Here is an 18,291-nt window from a genome sequence, read left to right as displayed (position 1 = left end):
AGAAAGCAGTCTGTCCGCAAGCTGTGTGCCATCGGCACTCCCCCGCACAGCCCACCCGGCAGATGTAAAACCACAGGCTCGCTGGAGCCCGCCAGCACGAGAGGACCTTTTCAAAGGCCATAGGCATTCTCTCCCCTCCCCTAGGCTGGGATTCACTCAGGGGGTTAACACTTCACAGCCTTCCCTTTGCCCACTCCAGTAATAACCTCAGCAGCAGGCAGTAGGGTTAAGCTTTTTAATATCATAAATCAGTGTCCGGCCCCACCTCTCATTGCCAGGCCCCTTCCTGGGCCTCCTATCTTCACATTGCCTGAAAGGCTGCCTGCAGCCAGGGCTTCGCCCATCCCCTAGGAAAGATCCAGCACCAGCAGCATGAGAGAGGAGGCAGCAGCAGCTAAAGGGGTGGGAGGGGGAAGAAACAGAAGCTTGTGCAGGTGCATGTGTGTATGTACTTACGTGTGTGACACAAATGAAGTTTGTGTTTAGGTTTACAGACCCCAGCTCACGAGAGGAGGTGAGGCAGGGAGCAGCACATCTTTTCTCCCTGGCACCTCAGCCTCACCCTATCCCAGGGACAGACACATGGGATAAGTGGGAAACCCACCCCTGGACTGCAGCCCTTTGGAGTCTGGTGGAGTCACGGATCCAATCTGTGGGGACACTTGGTCTGTCTCCCTTTGAAAGCCCTGGAAGGGTAGGAGGTAAGAAGTAAAGGGAGACAGGTTTCTGCTAGAAGAACTTGACACCTCGGCCATCGCTGACAGTGATGATCTCGGCCTTGTGCTCCTGCTGTAGGGCCTGCAGAGCCCGCAGTAGGGTTGCCTCATCCAGCCCATGGAACTCTGGACAGGGAGAGATGGGTAGTCAGGGACACTCAGCTCCTTGGGGCTCAAGACCTCTGAGAAGAGCAGTCCAGCTGGAAACAGAACTTTCCAGGCCAGCTGTACTGCTACAGCTGCCCCCACCCACCCTTCCTGGGTATTCCTTAGGAGTAAGGAGTGGAAGAAAGCCTGAGTCAACATGAAATGGGAGTTCATGCTTATTCCCCCTTCCTGTTTCTTCTGTCAGACTCAACCCCCACACACCCTCGCACTAACCGCCCCCCTGCCCACTAGTGTCTGATATACAAGAGTAACACCGTTTCCTTGTGGGCCACAAAGAAGGGGCCCTGACAATCAAGTGTAGGGAGGTCAAGTCCCTTGTCACTGTACGCTGACCCTAACTGCATCTGTACCCATTGGGAGGACCTGTTCTAACACGAAGAGGTATAGCCATGCCTCTGGCCAGGAGACTGTTAAGGTCCAGCACAGATATCTGCCCTTTCCTAGTGAAAAGGAACAAGGCTGGGAGCCAAGGGCCCCCTGAGTATCTGGAGATATGGCAAGATACTGCAGGGAGATGTGAGAGGCAGGAGGCAAGCCCTAACAGGCTTGCACACCTCACCCCCTGCAGGGGCCCAGCTCTTGAGTCAGGGAGCTTGCTTTCTGAGGAAGCTTCCAGCTTTGCCTGGCCTGAGCGGTGGGCTGGGCAAGGCTGCAGCACTGAAGTCATGGCATGATGGTGGGAGTAGCAAGCAGAGGCCTGCAGGAAAGTGGGGGGAAAGCCAAGAGCTGTAAACTCTGCTGGGGCAGCCAGGCCTGGCAGAAAGGGGAGGTGCCCCTTTTTCCCCAGCTCAGATTGGTACTTTTGGTGATCCTGGGGATCAGAATATGAAGTCAGAGATAAAAGAGCTGAGAGAGTATTTACACTATGTAAAAATCAAACAGTATACAAATCCTTGTCTGGCCAGAAACCATAGTATTCTAAAGGGCAGGGGGTGGGGATGGGAGTGTTGGCCCAATCCCTTCAGCTGACACCTACAGATCTTGAGCCCTCTATAAGAATAAAGGGTGAAAGAAAGCCTGGGTCAGCAAGGAATGAAATTTCAGGCTTAATCTCCTGCCCTAGTTCCTCATTTGGCATCTCTACCAATAATTCTTAACTTTTCATGGGTCACAGATGCCCTTCAAAATCTTATAATATGGACTCTATGCTGAGAAAAATGCACATACACCCCCACAAACAAAATCTGTGGGTTCTCTGCATGTGAATTCAGATGGTTTATGGAAATCTTGGACATGGGTTAAGAACCTTTGTATTATTTAGTATTTGGAATTTAGAGGCAGAAAAATGGGAAATCTGAATGTCAAGTAAACAAAAATTAGACAGAGGAGGATTCAGATAACAAAACTGGGGAGAAAGGGAAAAAGCATTACCCTCATCCTCTGTGTCTTCCCCATTGGTCAGTTCGTACAAGGTGAACACGGAGTTGTTCTGGCCACTCCTGGAAACCTATGGACACAAAAAACAGGACTGAACAGGAATTTCCTGGGAGAAGGTAAACTCACCAGCTCCACCTCTCTGACCCAGGAATGATACTTGTTCCCAAACCAGAGCTGTCACCTCAGCAGAGGAGTGGCCTAAAACCCACAAACCCTACAGGTGCTATATTTATACATGTACACACACGCTCGGAACCACTAAACCACAGGCCTTCACGTGTCTGAGGAGTGACCTCTCATTCTGGTTGTTTTCCTGTTCAAGAATGGGTGGTGTGTGTTTGTTATATTTGGGTTGTTGGCGCTTCTTCCCCTCCTCTCTCCCTTGGGAATGTTTAGGGCTAGTGGTGACAGGGGAGAGAGTCTGTCCCCACACCCACACTGTTCAGAAAGTCTCATTTATATTGTGGACAGCCCCATAAGGATGTAGTGGGGGAGGGGCTCCAGGTTTTTGTGTTTTTTTTCCCTTCCTTTCCCCATTTATCTCCTGTGGCCAAAGGCTCCAGCCAACAATAGTACTCGTGGTTTCCAGTACTGCATTCTCCAAACATGGCCTCACATAGCCTCTGGCCTCCTACAGGCAAAAAAAGGAAAGTTCTTTCCAGCCAGGGAAATTGAGTCATTGAAAGAGGCTTGCCTGGAAGACCTTCCTCTTTCTGCCCCCTCCCACTCTGCTCAGTGTGGATCTGAAAACACCAGGCATCTGCTGAGCACAGATTCATTCTCCTTTGCCATGGGTCACTGCGTCAGAATAGTCTCACCCACTGATAGATGAGCTTCCCCCATTCTTCTGGCCTCCGCCACATGATCAGGAAGCTAGACTTGTTCTTATCCAACCACTCGAGGTTCCCTGCAAAACAGATACTTATGAAAGCACCATGCTATAAGAAGAGACAATGAGGCAAAAACCAAGGTGGAAGAGAGTGTAAGAGACTCAGCTTTCAGAAAGAGAAATTCAAGGATTGTTTTACTATTACTATCTGCCAGGCATCCATTCTCCTCTTCAGGTCTTGGGGCACAGATGGAGAGATTTCAATTTTGTATACCAGTGGGGGAAAAGAACCCAGGGAACTGAGCTACTGTACAGAACACTCTGGGCTCCAAGCCAGGAGAGAAAAAAAAAAAAAAGTTCTTAAAAGAAAAGATTTGTGGGGGCTTCCCTGGTGGTACAGTGGCTGAGAATCCGCCTGCCAATGCAGGGGACACGGGTTCAAGACCTGGTCCGGGAAGATCCCACATGCCGTGGAGCAACAAAGCCTGCGAGCCACAACCACTGAAACCCGCGTACCTAGAGCCCGTGCTCTGCAACAAGAGAAGCCACCTCAATGAGAAGCCCGCACACCGCAATGAAGAGTAGCCCCTGCTCGCCACAACTAGACAAAGCCCGCGCGCAGCAACAAAGACTCAACACAGCCAAAAATAAAAATTAATTAATTTAAAAAAAAAAGCCACTGAAGGGTTAAAAAAAAAAAATGAAAAGACTTGTGCTAATCTGCCCTCAGGAAAACCCAACTAGGATGAAAAATAAGGAATCTGGGGAACTGAACCCACCTTTCTTCCTCAGTTCTTCTAATACAACCTGGATTGATTCCACGGGCAGCTTCCCTGGTTTAAGGTTAAGGGAATGGTATTAATGGAATGAACTGGGTGGGATAAAATTTCTCAGAGCCAGGCTTATGCTACAAACTACCCTTCTTCTCCCACCTACACACATAGATGTGCAGTGCCCCAACAGGATATAAACTGGCATTTTCTGCATATTGGGGGGAGGAAGGTACAGAGAAACTAGTGTAATTAAAAGGAAGAGCTTTAGGGGCTTCCCTGGTGGCGCAGTGGTTGAGAGTCCACCTGCTGATGCAGGGGACGCGGGTTTGTGCCCCAGTCTGGGAAGATCCCACGTGCCGCGGAGCGGCTGGGCTGGTGAGCCATGGCCGCTGAGCCTACGCGTCCGGAGCCTGGAGAGTCCGCAACTGGAGAGGCCACAACAGTGAGAGGCCTGCGTATCGCAAAAAAAAAAAAAAAGGAAGAGCTTTAGAGAATGAAAGGTACTATCATTTCTCACTCTCTGTCATCTCTCCTTCCTCCAGCCATTCTCTAGATATTTTAGGGATGAATCAGGCAGCAAAAGAAAACAACCCTTACTTCCTGGGACAAGGAGAGTAGGCAGAGAAAATTACTAAAGGTAATGCCAGAGTTTGAGCCTCATACAGAGGACAAAAGTTTCAACGAGTCAAAAAGGCTCAGGTCGAAAAACTTGGTACTTGGCTTCAGGGCAGAAATTCTAAGATCTGAATGACACCTGGGTACTCATCACTGCCGCGGACAAGAGGGCTTGGTGCTATATTTGGGTTGGAGCTGGAGGTAGAATGGATGTCAGCTACACAGTCTGGCTCTTTCCCAAGGCCAGTTGGGGTGGGAACCTGCCTTCTGTGGGTGAAGAGGAGTGTGAGGTCTGGGCACGTGGGGAAGTGCATGTGTGGGGGGTGTGGAAGAGCCTGAGGGAGGATACGCTGTAGCTTCACGTTGTTGAAGAGCGGGCTCTCCTGAGCTTCCATCACCGTCATGCTGGACTGTTTGTGCAGGCGACAGAAGGACAGGACTAGCGAGCACCAGGCGGCCAGCTGCTTCTGCCGAGTATCCACGTTCGGCTGCAACCTGCCGGGTGAAGCGGGTGGGGCGCAGAATTAGAGGAAGTGAGAGAGCGAGCGGCAGCACTTGCCAGGGGCGCATTCGGGGGAGAAAGTGAGGGACTGAGGGTGGCGGCGACCGGATCCGTTCTCCCCCTCCCCACTTGAAGCATCAGTGCTGAGCCCGGGGTCCTAGGGAGGGGAGGGAGGCCCAGCGGGGCTTCTCGGGGTCTGAGCCTCACGTAAAGAAGGGCGGGAAGCGATACTGCCACGGCCACTCGAAACTCATCGCCATCGTAGTAGCCCAGGAAACCCGGAACGCGCCGGCAAAGGACTTCCGGTCTCCTCTCCGGCACGTCCGGGCAGAAAGCACAGCAGAAAGGTTCCGGGCTCCTCTGGGGAGAGGGGCTGCCCAACGGGAGGGATCGTCCTCGTCAACCCGTCCCTTCCTATTATCCCCAAATCCTTACCGTCTAGAGCAGAAACGGCCCTGAGAAGTCTTCTGATTCCACCCCAGAGAAGGGCAGTCACTCCCCCAAAGTGGGCACAGTTAGTAGAACTGCAAGTAGAACCCAGGTCTCCAGAACCCAGCCTAGACTTGTTTCCACTATACTAGGCTTCTTTTAATGTCAACATTTGTGTCATTTAACTTCAGTCCCTCGCAGCTGCCCTCAATTCCTGTGTCCTTCGACTCCATCATTCCCCAGGAGCTCATTTGTAGCTTTATCGCTTGAAATGGCTCTGCTTCCATTATTCAGAGCTGCCGTATTTGAGCACAGCCACCTCTCTCTCACCTCTCCCACGTCCTCACCTTTCTAGCCTCAAGTCCCTGGACCCCTTTTGGTCTTATCTGACTCCTTCCCCAGCCTAGACTACTCAATTCCGTCCCCTTGCCTGCCTACCTGCTGCTCAGTTTCCAAACCAGAGTCGTTGATCCCTGCCCACCTCCCCACCCCACCCCGATCTTCTTTCTTTCACGCCTGGGCGCAGGAGTATTACTGAAAAAGAACCCAGCCTAGACTACTCAATTCCGTCCCCTTGCCTGCCTACCTGCTGCTCAGTTTCCAAACCAGAGTCGTTGATCCCTGCCCACCTCCCCACCCCACCCCGATCTTCTTTTTTTCACGCCTGGGTGCAGGAGTATTACTGAAAAAGAAAAAAAAAAAAAATTCACCGGAACCTGCTGACTGAACCCCAGATTCCCTGACTGACCTCATTGCTGGGCAATCAGTGCAGCCCAGTGACGCTTTGTCTTTTATTGGCTCCCTGTCACATCCCTCAAGGTAACTCTTCAAACTTTTCCACATTCGTCATGCCATTCCACCTGTTCCCATCTCCTCCATCTCTGCAGAATGCCCTTCCCTTCTATTTTTATGAGACTGAGGCCATGCATGTGAACCTCTTAATCTTTCCTCTCTGTCACCACACTGGATTCATCTCTCAAAAATTTCTCTCACTTTTACTCCTTCCTTTTGGACTCAAAGGAAGAAGTATCACTCTTCCTTTACAAGGTCAACCCTCTGGCAGCTGATTGCCTCTCCTTTCCAGTTTCCTCCAGGACTTCTCTGTGTATCATATTCCCTCTTTCCCTTTCCCCTGGCTCCTCTCGTCTACAAACATGCTGACGTCATCCCTACTGGAAAATATGTAGTTCCCTTGACTCTACCACCCTCTCAATTTCCTGTCTGATCTCTAACATCTCCCCCACCAAAGTCCATCCTACACTGTGTACAGTTCCTGGTCCACAGAAGTGCCCAACAAATATTTGTTGAATGAATGAATGAATGAATGAATGAACCATTTAATAGATAATGTTCTCTTGGGACTTCCCTGGTGGTCCAGTGGTTGGGACTTTGCCTTCCAGTGCAGGGGGTGCGGGTTCGATCCCTGGTTGGGGAGCTAAGATCCCACGTGCCTCGTGGCCAAAAAAACAAAACATAAAACAGAAGCAGTATTGTGACAAATTCAATAAACTTTAAAAATGGTCCACATCAAAAAAAAAAAAAGTTCTCTCAAAGGGTACCATCTCCTTCGCTTCCATGGCACTGCTTTATCCTTGTTCTGCTATCTCTTTGATCTTTCCCTTTGTCTTCTTCTGTCCTCATTGTTTACATGTGGGTGTTTCCTAAAGGACCTTAGCCTTCTTCAGTACACCTTCTCTCCAGGAACTCTCATCCCTTTCATGGCTTCACATGGCTTTTCTGTGCAGGGGACTCCTAACCCTATATTTCTAGCTCCAACCCTTTTCTACCACTAGCAGCACCACCACCACTCCCATTTCTAACTCTCTACGGTACATAACAGCTTGTTCCATTGTTATTCATATTATACACCATTTTCTTCAGGCCAGCTTCTCCTTCTAATGGCACCCAGGTTCAAAGCCAGAGTCAGCTCTAACCTCTCCTCTACTTCACCTTCATATCCAAGTCCCTCCCCTATTTTTAATAACCTTTCCTAATTTTTATTTTTTTAATTGCTTTTTTTCCTGCTCACTTATTTGTTTAATTAATTAATTAATATTTTATTTTTGGCTGCGTTGGGTCTTTGTTGCCACGCACGGGCTTTCTCTAGTTGCGGCAACCGGGGGCTACTCTTTGTTGCGGTGCACTGGCTTCTCATTGAGGTGGCTTCTCTTATTGCGGAGCACAGGCTCTAGGCGCATGGGCTTCAGTAGTTGTGGCACACGGGCTCTAGAGTGCAGGCTCAGTAGTCGTGGCTCACGGGCTTAGTTGCTCCACGGCATGTGGGATCTCCCTGGACCAGGGCTCGAACCCGTGTCCCCCGCATTGGCAGGCGTATTCTTAACCACTGTGCCAACAGGGAAGTTCCCTACTTTTAATTTTTTTCCATTTCCCCATTCACCACTCCTTTGGTCCATGCCCTTGTTCTCTCAAACCTGGATTATTGCAATAATTTTCTAACTCACCTCCCTTTCGACTCTCTCCCATAGGGGAATGTACTCCATCTAAGGCCTAGTCAGGTGCCAACTCCACAATCACCGTCCTGTGATCTCACCTCCTGTGACTGCACCTTAGCTAAATGGGCCCCTCCTTCCTTTGCACTTAGAAAACATTTGGCTTGCATCCCTTGCATGACTCTCATCACACACTCCACTGTTTTTTTTTTGTTTTGTTTTTTGTTTTTGTTTTTTTTTTGCTGTACGCGGGCCTCTCACTGTTGTGGCCTCTCCCGTTGCGGAGCACAGGCTCTGGACGCGCAGGCTCAGCAGCCATGGCTCACGGGCCTAGCCGCTCCGCGGCATGTGGGATCTTCCCAGACCGGGGTACGAACCCGTGTACCCTGCATCGGCAGGCGGACTCTCAACCACTGCGCCACCAGGGAAGCCCTCCACTGTTTTTATTTGTGTATATGTCGGCTTCCCTACTAGATGAAAGCCATTGAAAGCAGAAGCCAAGCCTTATCTAACTTATCTTCCCAACACAATATGCAATATACAGTGTCTTACACCAACATGCCTTTGATGTATATTAGTAAAATGTATGAAGGCAAATATGGGTCAAAAAGAGCATAGATATATCCTTGGAGAAGACAGATGCATTCATGGAAATAGAGCAAAGGTTTCTCTCTGGTGAAAACTCTAAATGTCCTAGGGAATAGGTATGTCTCTAGAGAGCCAGATGTGTCCTGAGAGGACAAGTGTGTCTCAGAGAATAAACAGATATGTTCTAGAAGCATATAGGTATATATCTGTGGAACAGACAGGCACGTCCCAGGAAGTGGATATGCATGTACTCAGGGAGGCTTACATTTCAACAAGGAGAGGAGAGTTCCTAAAGAGGTGCCAGGTGCCACAAGGAATAAACGGGTGTCTTTTTGAAGAACCAAGTTATGCTCTAGACATTTCTGATGACCTGGCAGGTTTGTCCCATGGAGAACTGGAGGTGAAGTTTCCATGGGGAGAACTGGGCCTCACCATCCAGGGAACATATAGGAGTGTCCATATACAGAAATGTGGATCGCTAGGTATGTCCCTAAGAAGTGGGAAAGGGAGCATAGGTATGGCTCAAGAAGCTAACAGAAGCATCCAGTGAAGAACGAGTGGTTGCTATGGGGATGACAGGTCTCTGATCACAGGGTTCAGTTTTGAGCTTCTTCCAGGCCACATCCATCTTCTGATTGTTAGCTTTAGTGGACACCAGGGGGCAGTGTGTGGCCAGGCTGCAGGCCACACCCACCCAGGGTCCAGGACAATGTAGGATGAGGGCCAAGGACCTGGAGGAGAAGTCCTGTGGCGAGTCTAGTAGAGGAAGCCCCCACTGCCTTTGCCCTCAATCCTGAGGTCCTTAGGGATGGACTCCTGTTGGTCAGATCAGAGCTCCTATTCCCAGGCCCTGGGAGGAAACTGAGGCATCAGGAAAGGGAAAATTCAGGGCTCCCGGGTGGCACCCCCTTCCTTCTTGCAGGAGCCACGGCAAAGTGTCCTCCCTCATCCCACCCCCCTCACCTCCCCGGCTGCTCTCCAGACCGGAAGGGAGTCTCTTCCTGCACGTTTCCTGGAGCTGGGTTTGGATAGACGCAGGAAAGGCCTGGCCTTGAGAGAAGGAAGTATATGGGTGTGGCCTTTGGGTGAGGGAAGGGGTGGTGGGGGGCAGGTAAGTGAACAAAACAGTGGGCCTATCCAGATTCCTCCAGCTCTGCTGCTCAGAACAGAGGGCCTGTGGGAATGGCAGAGACTCTGGGAAGGACACAGGCCCCACTGGGATAGGGAGGGGAACAGTGTACAAAAAAAAACAGTTTTATTTTGAAGATTACAGAACTTGAGCCTTGACCCCACCCAGCTTCCATTTCCACCGATCTAAGGATCTGCAGTTGGGGTAGGAGTGAGAGAAGGAAGTAGGGAGGGGAGGGGAGAGACCTGCAGAGGAAAGAAGTAAGATGGCGGCTGAAGAGCTCACACCACCCTAGGTCTGGGCTTCACTGTCTTTACTCCTCCACACCACAAGGGTGACGAGAAAGGGGATGAGGCAGATGGGGGCTATGATCATGGCCAGGAGCACATCCTCTGGGGGGTCTGAGAAGGGGGGCTGCCCCAGGGAGCAGTTGGCAAAGTGGATCTGGTGAGTCTCAAAGATGATCTGTTCTGCCCAGGGATTGGGGAAGCCCAGGCCAAACTCTTCTGCATTCCTTTCCAAGCAGTCTCGAAGGATGCTGTAAGGCCTGGGGACAGGAGAGGACTAGAGTGAGGGAAGGGTTGGGCCCAAAAAGAGGACTGTCCCACACTTACTCAAGGCCCACAAAGAGCAAGCCCTAGCCCTGGCCCAAGCCGCCCTCCAGCACTGCCCCTACCTGCTAATGAGTGCCCAGTCACACCAATCCTTTTCGATAGAGTCCATGTGAACCTTATAATCATCCCAGCAACGTAGGACATTTGTCTCATACTTCTCCTCCACTGTTTTCCCTGTGGGCAGAGATGCTGCACGTTGACCACACCCCTACGCCACCCTCCAAGCCCTCTGGTCCAGGCACTTCCATTGAGGAACCACTGTTCCTGTCTTCAAATATGGGAACTACCCGGAGAGCCTCAGAAGCCTTCCCAAGCAAGACAGTCCTGGCTGCGGAGAGAGTCTCAGCTCAGGAAAAATTTAATGTCTTCCATGTGCCCAGCACTACCCCGCCTGGCAAGAACTTCCACATACACTTTTTCTGGGATCTTCTAATCCACCTGTGAGGTGGGCCAGCTCAGAGCCGGCTGGAGGCTTTGTGGGATGAGAGGTAGACCACAAGGAACCCCAAGAGAGAACAGAGCATAACTTAGGGGCACCAGTTGGGTTTGGGGCCTGGCTTGTGAGAAAGGGACACTCCCCACAGACCTCTCTTCTCCTTGCCCTGGGCCACCCTCCCACAGCTGCTGGGTACTCACCTTCTGACTTTAAGACGTCTGGGGTGGGAAGAAGTTGAGCCAGGGACTCCTGGGGCTTCAGGACAGCTGTGGGCAGAAAAGGGGCAGGGAGACGGGATGCTGGGGATCTGGAGCCTGGAGGAAGGGGTGTGTGGGTTGGGGGCTGAGACCCTTGGAAGTCAGGGCTACGCTCAGAAAAAAAAAGGGAAGCAATCCAGGCCCCCACGGGATGCCTCAGTGCCCAGAAGAGAGGGGCTGCACCAATTCATTCCCACTCACATCCAAACCCCTCCCTCCTCGCCAGCTCCAGACGTCCCAAGACCTCTCTGTGGGACCCGGGCACGCCAGCTTTTCCCCAGTGGGAAGCAGCTCGCGCTGCGCCCTCACCGTGGTGGGGCCAGGGACCGTCCAAAGAGCAGCGCTGTCCGCATCCGCACCCCGGGGCCCGTTCCGGTCTTGGCCGTCCAGCCCGTCTCCCCTCCAGGGCCTCCCGCGCCTCCCGCCCGGGCCTCGGGGCGCTGCGCTTACCGCCCAGCAGCAGGAGGAGGCGGAGCGCTGCCGGTCGCCCGGCGCCGGTCGCGGGGAGCCGCGGGCCGCCGGCAGCGCGCTCCGCCCGGAGCGAGGCCATCGCGCGGCGAACAGGCGAGGAGGAGCGGCGGCGCTGAGCCGGTCCCGGGCGGGGGCGCCTATATCCCCGTCCCAAGCCGCAGGAAGCCGCGCCGCTTCCTCGCAGGGGCTGGGACGGCTGCGGCCACGTGGGGGGCGGGGGCGACGCCCGGGGCCGGCGGGCTGGAGGGGGAGTCGCTGCCCCACCCGGCCCTGGCGCCCGCCGCTCCCTCCGCCTGGCCGACGTTGGCTCACCCTTTCTGCTAGCTCACCCTGCGGGGCTGGACAGCTCCCCTCGTAACCCCAGAACCGGCATCCATTTCCTGGGCTCGGCTGCGTGGCGCCCAGGACTCGTCGGGGTCTCTGAGCCTCCGCTCCCCGAACTCTAGCAACCCCTTCCCTTCCTCCGCGAGGCGGCGGGGGCGTGGGGGGGGGGCGGGTAGCGAAAAGAGGGAGGGGTTTGGGAGCTCAGAGGGCCTCTGAACGCTGCCGTTTCTAAGGCTGGGGGTTGGGGCTGTCCGGGGCCGTGGGGGAAGGGGCCCGTGGAGCTCGACTCAGAGTTCCCTTTCCTTGGGAACACCCACTGATGTCAGCCCGCCTGCCAAAATCGAGGAGGAGGAGGAGAAGAGGGAGCCAGACCTTCAGAGTGTGGAGAAGGCCTGGGGATAGAGGTAGAGGGGAAAGCAAAGTCCGAATACCTTGCCTTCGAGGCACCCCCTGGGGCCTAGACCCACGAACCAGATTGAGTGCAGTGGCAAAAGTAAGACTGCTCCATTCCCAAGAAGAAGGTGGCCACAACTCCTCAGGGCCAAGGTTGTGAAAAGGGAAGGTTTAGAACCTACAATGTGTGACTTCATTCAGGAGGTGGGTACATTATTTACAGAGGAAGAAGCTAAAGCCCAGGGGAAAGTGCCCAGGACTTGAGCTCAGAAGCTCTGAGTCCTAATTCCGTCTTCCCATTTTCCAGCTATATAGCCTGGAATGACCTCAGTTACCTTCATGAATTCTCAGATTCCTCCCATGTGAAACAGGGACGTTACCCTCCTCACTAATCTGTAGTGAGAGTGACACTTGTGAAAGGGCACTGCGCTCACTTAGGCAGATGCTGGTTTCCTTTCCTAAGGACTTGCCTAAAGCCACACAGCTGAGAAACAGCAAGGCTGAGCATGGGGCCCCAGCGGCCCTGACTTCTGCCACACCACAGCTGTCTCTGTGTCCTGAGCCAGAGCTTTGTAGGCCTGAAGCAGCCGAGGATCCCAGGAGCTGATTTGGCCATGACGTTCAACTCCAGACACAGCTGTCAGCACCGAACTTTCCTAAATTACTCCCAGACACTGACCCTTGGACTCAGCTGCTGCTGTTGTCCCAGTTTACTGACTCCTTCCCACCACAAATTATCTTGCACCATCTCTCTTCAAATCTTCGTCTCGGGGTCCTAGGCTCTTAAATCATGGCCACTGATAACCCGTTGTTCCTCCATAGCTAGGATCAAGAGGTTGCTTTAGCAAGGCATCCAGAGGGAGAAGGGAATTGGCCCACTTGGCATGAACCCCCAAGCCTTCCTGGTGAGGGTCATCTTCTGCAACGGGCAGAAAAGAGCCAGGCTGCCTTGGAGTCACTTCAGGCCAGGGACAAACTCCGTTCCTTCCCTCCCACCTGTGATTGCCCTTTTCAAGAAGGAAACATGGGGGCTTCCCTGGTGGCGCAGCGGTTGAGGGTCCGCCTGCCGAGGCAGGGGACGCGGGTTTGTGCCCCGGTCCGGGAGGATCCCATATGCTGCGGAGCGGCTGGGCCTGTGAGCCATGGCCGCTGAGCCTGCGCGTCCAGAGCCTGTGCTCCGCAACGGGAGAGGCCACGACAGTGAGAGGCCCGCCTACCGCAAAAAAAAAAAAAAGAAGGAAACATGGTCAAGAGGGAGATTTCTAGGTGATAAGATGGGAGGAGGAAGCAAGGAGGGGCAGAAAGCAAAATCAGCCATTTCCACTGGCCAGAGGCACCTGAGCCCACAGTGGGTAAAGACTAGGGTTGGGATCAAGATTAAAGTTGACAAAAACAAATGCTGGGTTTTAAATAAGGCAGTATGGTATAATGGATAAAAACAAACAAACATTGGTTAGGATTCTGAAGGCAGGTTTTGCCTCTGTCTTGCTGTGTAACCTTAGGTAGGCCATTTCACATCTTTGGAGCTCAACATTTTCATATATAAAATATATATTTGAAGCTCAACATTTTCATATATAAAATATATATTTTATATATTTCATATATAAAATATATAAAACATTTCATATATAAAATAAAATTATATATATATAATTATATATTTTCATATATAAAAAGCAAAAGGGAAAATACAAGTGACTTGGTAGAAAGCGGTATTTTAGCCTAGAGTTGGAGTTAAGCTTGCATCATGACGTGGAGACCTCCAAAGGAGAGCTTGTTGTAATCCTCCCTGAACTTGGGAGTTCAAACCTGTTGGAGAATCTGTAAATTTCCTCCCCTCCTGATTTTCCTCTTCTCACTTTTCCTAGCCAGTTGGATGTTTGGCTGTTTTCATTTGACCCCTGGGGGCATCCTGGTAACTGCCGGTCTGCTGCTATGGGGGTCCTTTGGGACTGAACGGGGACTAGAGACCTCACCTTTTCCAAGTTGCCATAGGAAATAGTCCCATGATCTGCAGCAAGGGGCCAGAGAAGGGCTTCATTAGGGACAGGGGCTGGCTCTTTCATGGGAAGTCGTATTTTCCACCCCTGAGGGCCGTTACCTTTCCTTTCTGAGCCTGTTTCTGCTTTAAAATATATACTTTTTGCTCTAAAGACATACTTTTTAATTGCAAGTAATACATAAGTATATACTCATTGCAGAATACTTAAACACAGAAAACGTTATAACCCCATTCCTTTCTCACCTCCCCCAGGTATTTTGGACCTAAAAAAAGCATAAATGGGAATTAATATCCTTGTTCAGCGACTTTTTAAAAATTAGTAATGTCTTGGGTCATCTTTCCATGATACCATATACAGATGTGCCTCTTTCCTTTTAACTGCAGTGTAGTATTGTCTTCAGTCTTTTTTCCTTATATCTAGTAGCGTCTAGGCTTTGAGTTTCCTACACAATCCCTTATTCCTCTGTCCTTAGCCCACTCCCACCCCCAGGGCTTGGGAAGAGAGGGATCTGGTTCTGATCCAGCTGGACATTGACCTGAGATTTCTGGCCTCAACCTATATTGACTTCTCCTGGGCAGGGATCTTACTGCCATGTAAATTTCCCTTCTTATTAGGGGCCAAAGGTCATCCTGCCTGGAGCAGGGGGAGAGGTAACTTGATCCTAAGGAGGAGTGCCACTTCGAATCCTCAGCCTTCCCCCTATGCACACAGACAAGTCCAGAACAACATAGGGGGAGTCAGAAGCACTGGGGGCCTCCTACACAATGAAATTACATGCAGAGCATCCCGGAATTCGCTTTTCTACTGCATAGAGACAATCATACATGCTGGCCTTTTCCACAGCTGTCTGCAAAATAAAGAGCAGAGCACAGGAGAAGGTGTGGGGGAGAGCCAGGGTCAGGGAAGCCTGAAGTTCTGGCTGGGGACAGCTAATCTTTCTAATCTGGAGAGAGGAGACAGGCTTCTTCAGAGGGCAGGGAGGCAGCAGGGAGAACCAGAAGAGCTACAGCCAGGGAGCCAGCTGGCTAAGGGAGGGAAGACAAAGGGGTAGGGACACAACTACTCCGTCTCTCCCCAGCCTCCTCATCTCCAGGGTGCTGGCGTGAGGAGCCTGACCACCTCTCACAGGGAAGAATGGTTATTGGCGAAAACGCTGGCTCTCTTATAATATCTATAAGTTATATGTAAAAAGCAGAGAAAATTGTCAAGCCATGTTCCTCATCAACTGCTGGGGACTTAATAGTAGCTACATTTATTGAACAATTACTATGTGCTGCAGAGTGTGTTCCCTGACACATATGCTGAGTGATTTCCAAGCATTTCTTAAAACTTCACCACCATAACATCAGAATTATCTTGTCCATGGGTGAAATGGGGAAAACAGGAGTGATTTTCTCAAGGTCCCAGAGGAAGTAATTGGCAAAGCCAGGATATGAACCCAGGACCGTTTGATGCTAAGCTTCAGGTCTTAACCATTAGATTTATCACCTCCCTCTCACTCCAGATCAGAACATTGATTCTTTACTGAGTCTTGAAGGGAGGGGAGAAGGGTAGAGAGTTTCTTCCAGGACCAGATGGGCCCCTCCAGAAATAAGAAGATCCTGTTTCACCCAACTCTGTACACACAACCTCCTCCCTGCTTCCTTCCCTGACCAAGGCTGGACCATGACATCACATGGTGGAGGCTGTTTTTCTGAAAAGAACCCAGGCCAGATTTATAAGAATGACGTTCAGACAGTGTGACTGAAGAGGACCATGGCCAAGAGACCACAGCACACACCCAGCAGTGCTGAGAACACTGCTGGTCCCTCGGCACCTGGGGCTGACTCATGGTTGCTGTCAGGACCCAATGCCAGATGCCAGGATTGCTTTCACCCTTCTTCCATTCCTTAGGACTGTCCTCTGAAACCATCCCCAGGAATCCTTCTACCCCTCCCCAGCACCCCAGAAGTCTAGGTGTTGTGTAACATGGGGATGCCCTGAGGGAGCCAAGCAGTATGCTCAGTGCTTCACACAAATTGTTTCACTTAAAAATCACAACTCAGGGAATTCCCTGGTGGTCCAGTGGTTAAGGCTACACGTTTCCACTGCAGGGGGCATGGGTCCGATCCCTGGTTGGGGAGCTAAGATCCCACATGCCTTGTGGCGTGGCCAAAACAACAAAAACCACCACCACCACCATCAAAAAAACCCTCACAACTCCATTATAGTAGGTACCATAGCAACCCACTTTACAAAGGAGGAAACTGAGGCTAAGAAAGGTTAACACCTGATGGGAGTCAACCTGCTATCCAACCTGTAGACGGAAGGTCACTTATGTGACCTTGTGCAAGTTACTTAACCCCTTTGAGCTTGCCTGTTTTCTTACCTGCAGAAATGGGGTTACTAGCATGTATCTCACTGAGCAGTAGCGATGAAGCGTGTTAAAGCATTTGGCCCGATGTCTGGCACTAGGAAGCATGCAATAAATGGTAGTTACTATCATAACGTGTACCACATATAGTTATGCAACTCTGTTTCCAAGATATTCTGGGATCCTTCCCATTTCATAATTTTGGTTGTTTTCATTACACAACACTCTTTATTGAAAAGAGTACAGGCTTTGGAGTCAGATAGTCCTAGCCTGGGTTTGAATTCCAGCCCTCCTACTTACCAGTCATGTGGCCATGGCCAATGTTGTCAGTCTCCCTGAGCCTCAGTGTTCTTCTCTGTAAAACAGGGATAAAAGTACCTACCCCCAGGCATCTTGCAAGGATTGTACGAGATGAGGTAGGTTCACCTACAATCCAATAGTTAACGAATATGTGAATGCTAAAAGCAATTTGTTAAATGTATAAAGAAATGTGATTTATTTTTGGTTCTTTCCATACAATGTCGTGCATGGAATCTGTAGATTATGTATTATACTTTTCTTTCTCCAGAAGAGTTTCCATAGCCTTATATCTCATCCTAGCTGCAGTGGGGTGCAAAGGGCCGTAGTATCAGCAGCATGGGACCCTGCGGATAAGCCAGGGAAGAAAGAAGGGGGAGTCACAGAACCAAGGGGAACTCCCCTTTCCTGTCTGGCTAGGATTTGTTTGTCTTTCATACAGGCTGTGCCCTGCTGATATGGGGGTCTGTCCAGTGTCCAGCTTTGATTGGCATCTCTAGTACAGAGGAAGTAAGGAGCCCCTTGTCTATTAGGAACTGTTTTCCTCTGAACTTGCAGAGGAGAGTCCCAAACACATTTCTCTTCCTGGCACCGCCAGTGAAAGGAAAAAACCATGGAGAAAATCCAGACTTGTGATTCAGAGCTAGAAGACCTCAGAGAATAGAGGAGGTAGAGTGGAATGGTTTAGAGGGTAGGTTTGGAGTCAGAATGATGGGGCCCAAATCCTGGCCCCGCCATTTACCAGCTGGCTGACCTTGGCCAAGTTCCAGAATCTCTTTAAGCCCTGGTTCCCTCAGTTGTAAAGTGAGCGTAAGAATATTGCTGACTTCATATGGAACGAGATGACCTACTGTAAAGCACTTAGCACAATGCCAGGCACATACTGAGTGGTCAGTATTTGAAGGCTATTATTGTCTTTCTACTTCTGCAGTTTTACAGTTGAGGGCCCTGATGGCCAGGAAGGAAGCACAGCTCATTAGCTGTCCACCCGATCAGAGCTACTTCCCAGGCAGCGCCGTGCCAAGAGCGTGTCCCGTGGGATCAAGGCCCTGCATTCACTGTGCCAAGAGAGTGAGAATGGGCAGCACCACCCTAGCTGTGGCGTTGGAGCTTTCCCAGTATGTGCAAAGCAAGGCCTGAATCCCACCAAATAATCCCCCAAAGTAATTCTCCTTCCTGCTGGAATTATTTATTTTGTAATTAACAAAAGCTAAGGAGGCCCTTTCTAATATTTTGGCTTGGAGGTTCAGAGTTTAAACTTCTGAGAGCCCTGGACAAGGGTTTATTGTGGGCCTGTTCTTACTTGCTGAATTGAATGCATTATGATCCCTAAGCAACTAGGGGTCAGGAGATAAGTACCTGAGGCGGAAAGCTGGGTTTTTGAGATTAGAAGACAAAATGTCCAGGAGTGGAGAGGCTTCAAAAATCGAGCCACGTTTCCAGGCTCAGTAATGTCCAGACCTCAACTTGCTCTGGAGCTGCCTTTGCTCTAAGTGTTCAGGGAGGGGTCTGGCACCTCAGCTGGTCCCGTCAAGGCCTGGGCAGCAGCTTGTTTCTGGTGACC

At 50.9% G+C, this 18,291-nt stretch overlaps 2 protein-coding genes across 2 annotated transcripts; both read right to left on the bottom strand.

Annotated features, from left to right (window-relative positions):
• Positions 1-66: 66 nt before the first annotated feature.
• On the bottom strand, positions 67-5,286 carry VPS25 (vacuolar protein sorting 25 homolog). The gene is made up of 6 exons (XM_079905042.1): positions 5,188-5,286; positions 4,828-4,973; positions 3,870-3,923; positions 3,080-3,168; positions 2,256-2,331; positions 67-842 (listed from the first exon to the last, which is right to left on the bottom strand). Exons 1-6 carry the CDS (start codon positions 5,238-5,240, stop codon positions 730-732), a joined length of 531 nt encoding a protein of 176 aa, XP_079761168.1. The 5' UTR covers positions 5,241-5,286; the 3' UTR covers positions 67-729.
• Positions 5,287-9,685: 4,399 nt separating this feature from the next.
• RAMP2 (receptor activity modifying protein 2) lies at positions 9,686-11,818 on the bottom strand. Its single transcript, XM_079905716.1, has 4 exons — positions 11,334-11,818; positions 10,827-10,892; positions 10,253-10,364; positions 9,686-10,123 (listed from the first exon to the last, which is right to left on the bottom strand). The coding sequence occupies exons 1-4, from the start codon at positions 11,431-11,433 to the stop codon at positions 9,868-9,870; spliced, it is 534 nt and encodes a 177-aa protein (XP_079761842.1). The 5' UTR covers positions 11,434-11,818; the 3' UTR covers positions 9,686-9,867.
• Positions 11,819-18,291: the final 6,473 nt, after the last annotated feature.

The sequence above is a fragment of the Stenella coeruleoalba genome, assembly GCF_951394435.1.
Source record: "Stenella coeruleoalba genome assembly, chromosome: 19".
In the NCBI taxonomy this organism is placed as follows: Eukaryota; Metazoa; Chordata; class Mammalia; order Artiodactyla; family Delphinidae; genus Stenella; species Stenella coeruleoalba.
This window is presented reverse-complemented; position numbering and strand designations above follow the sequence as displayed.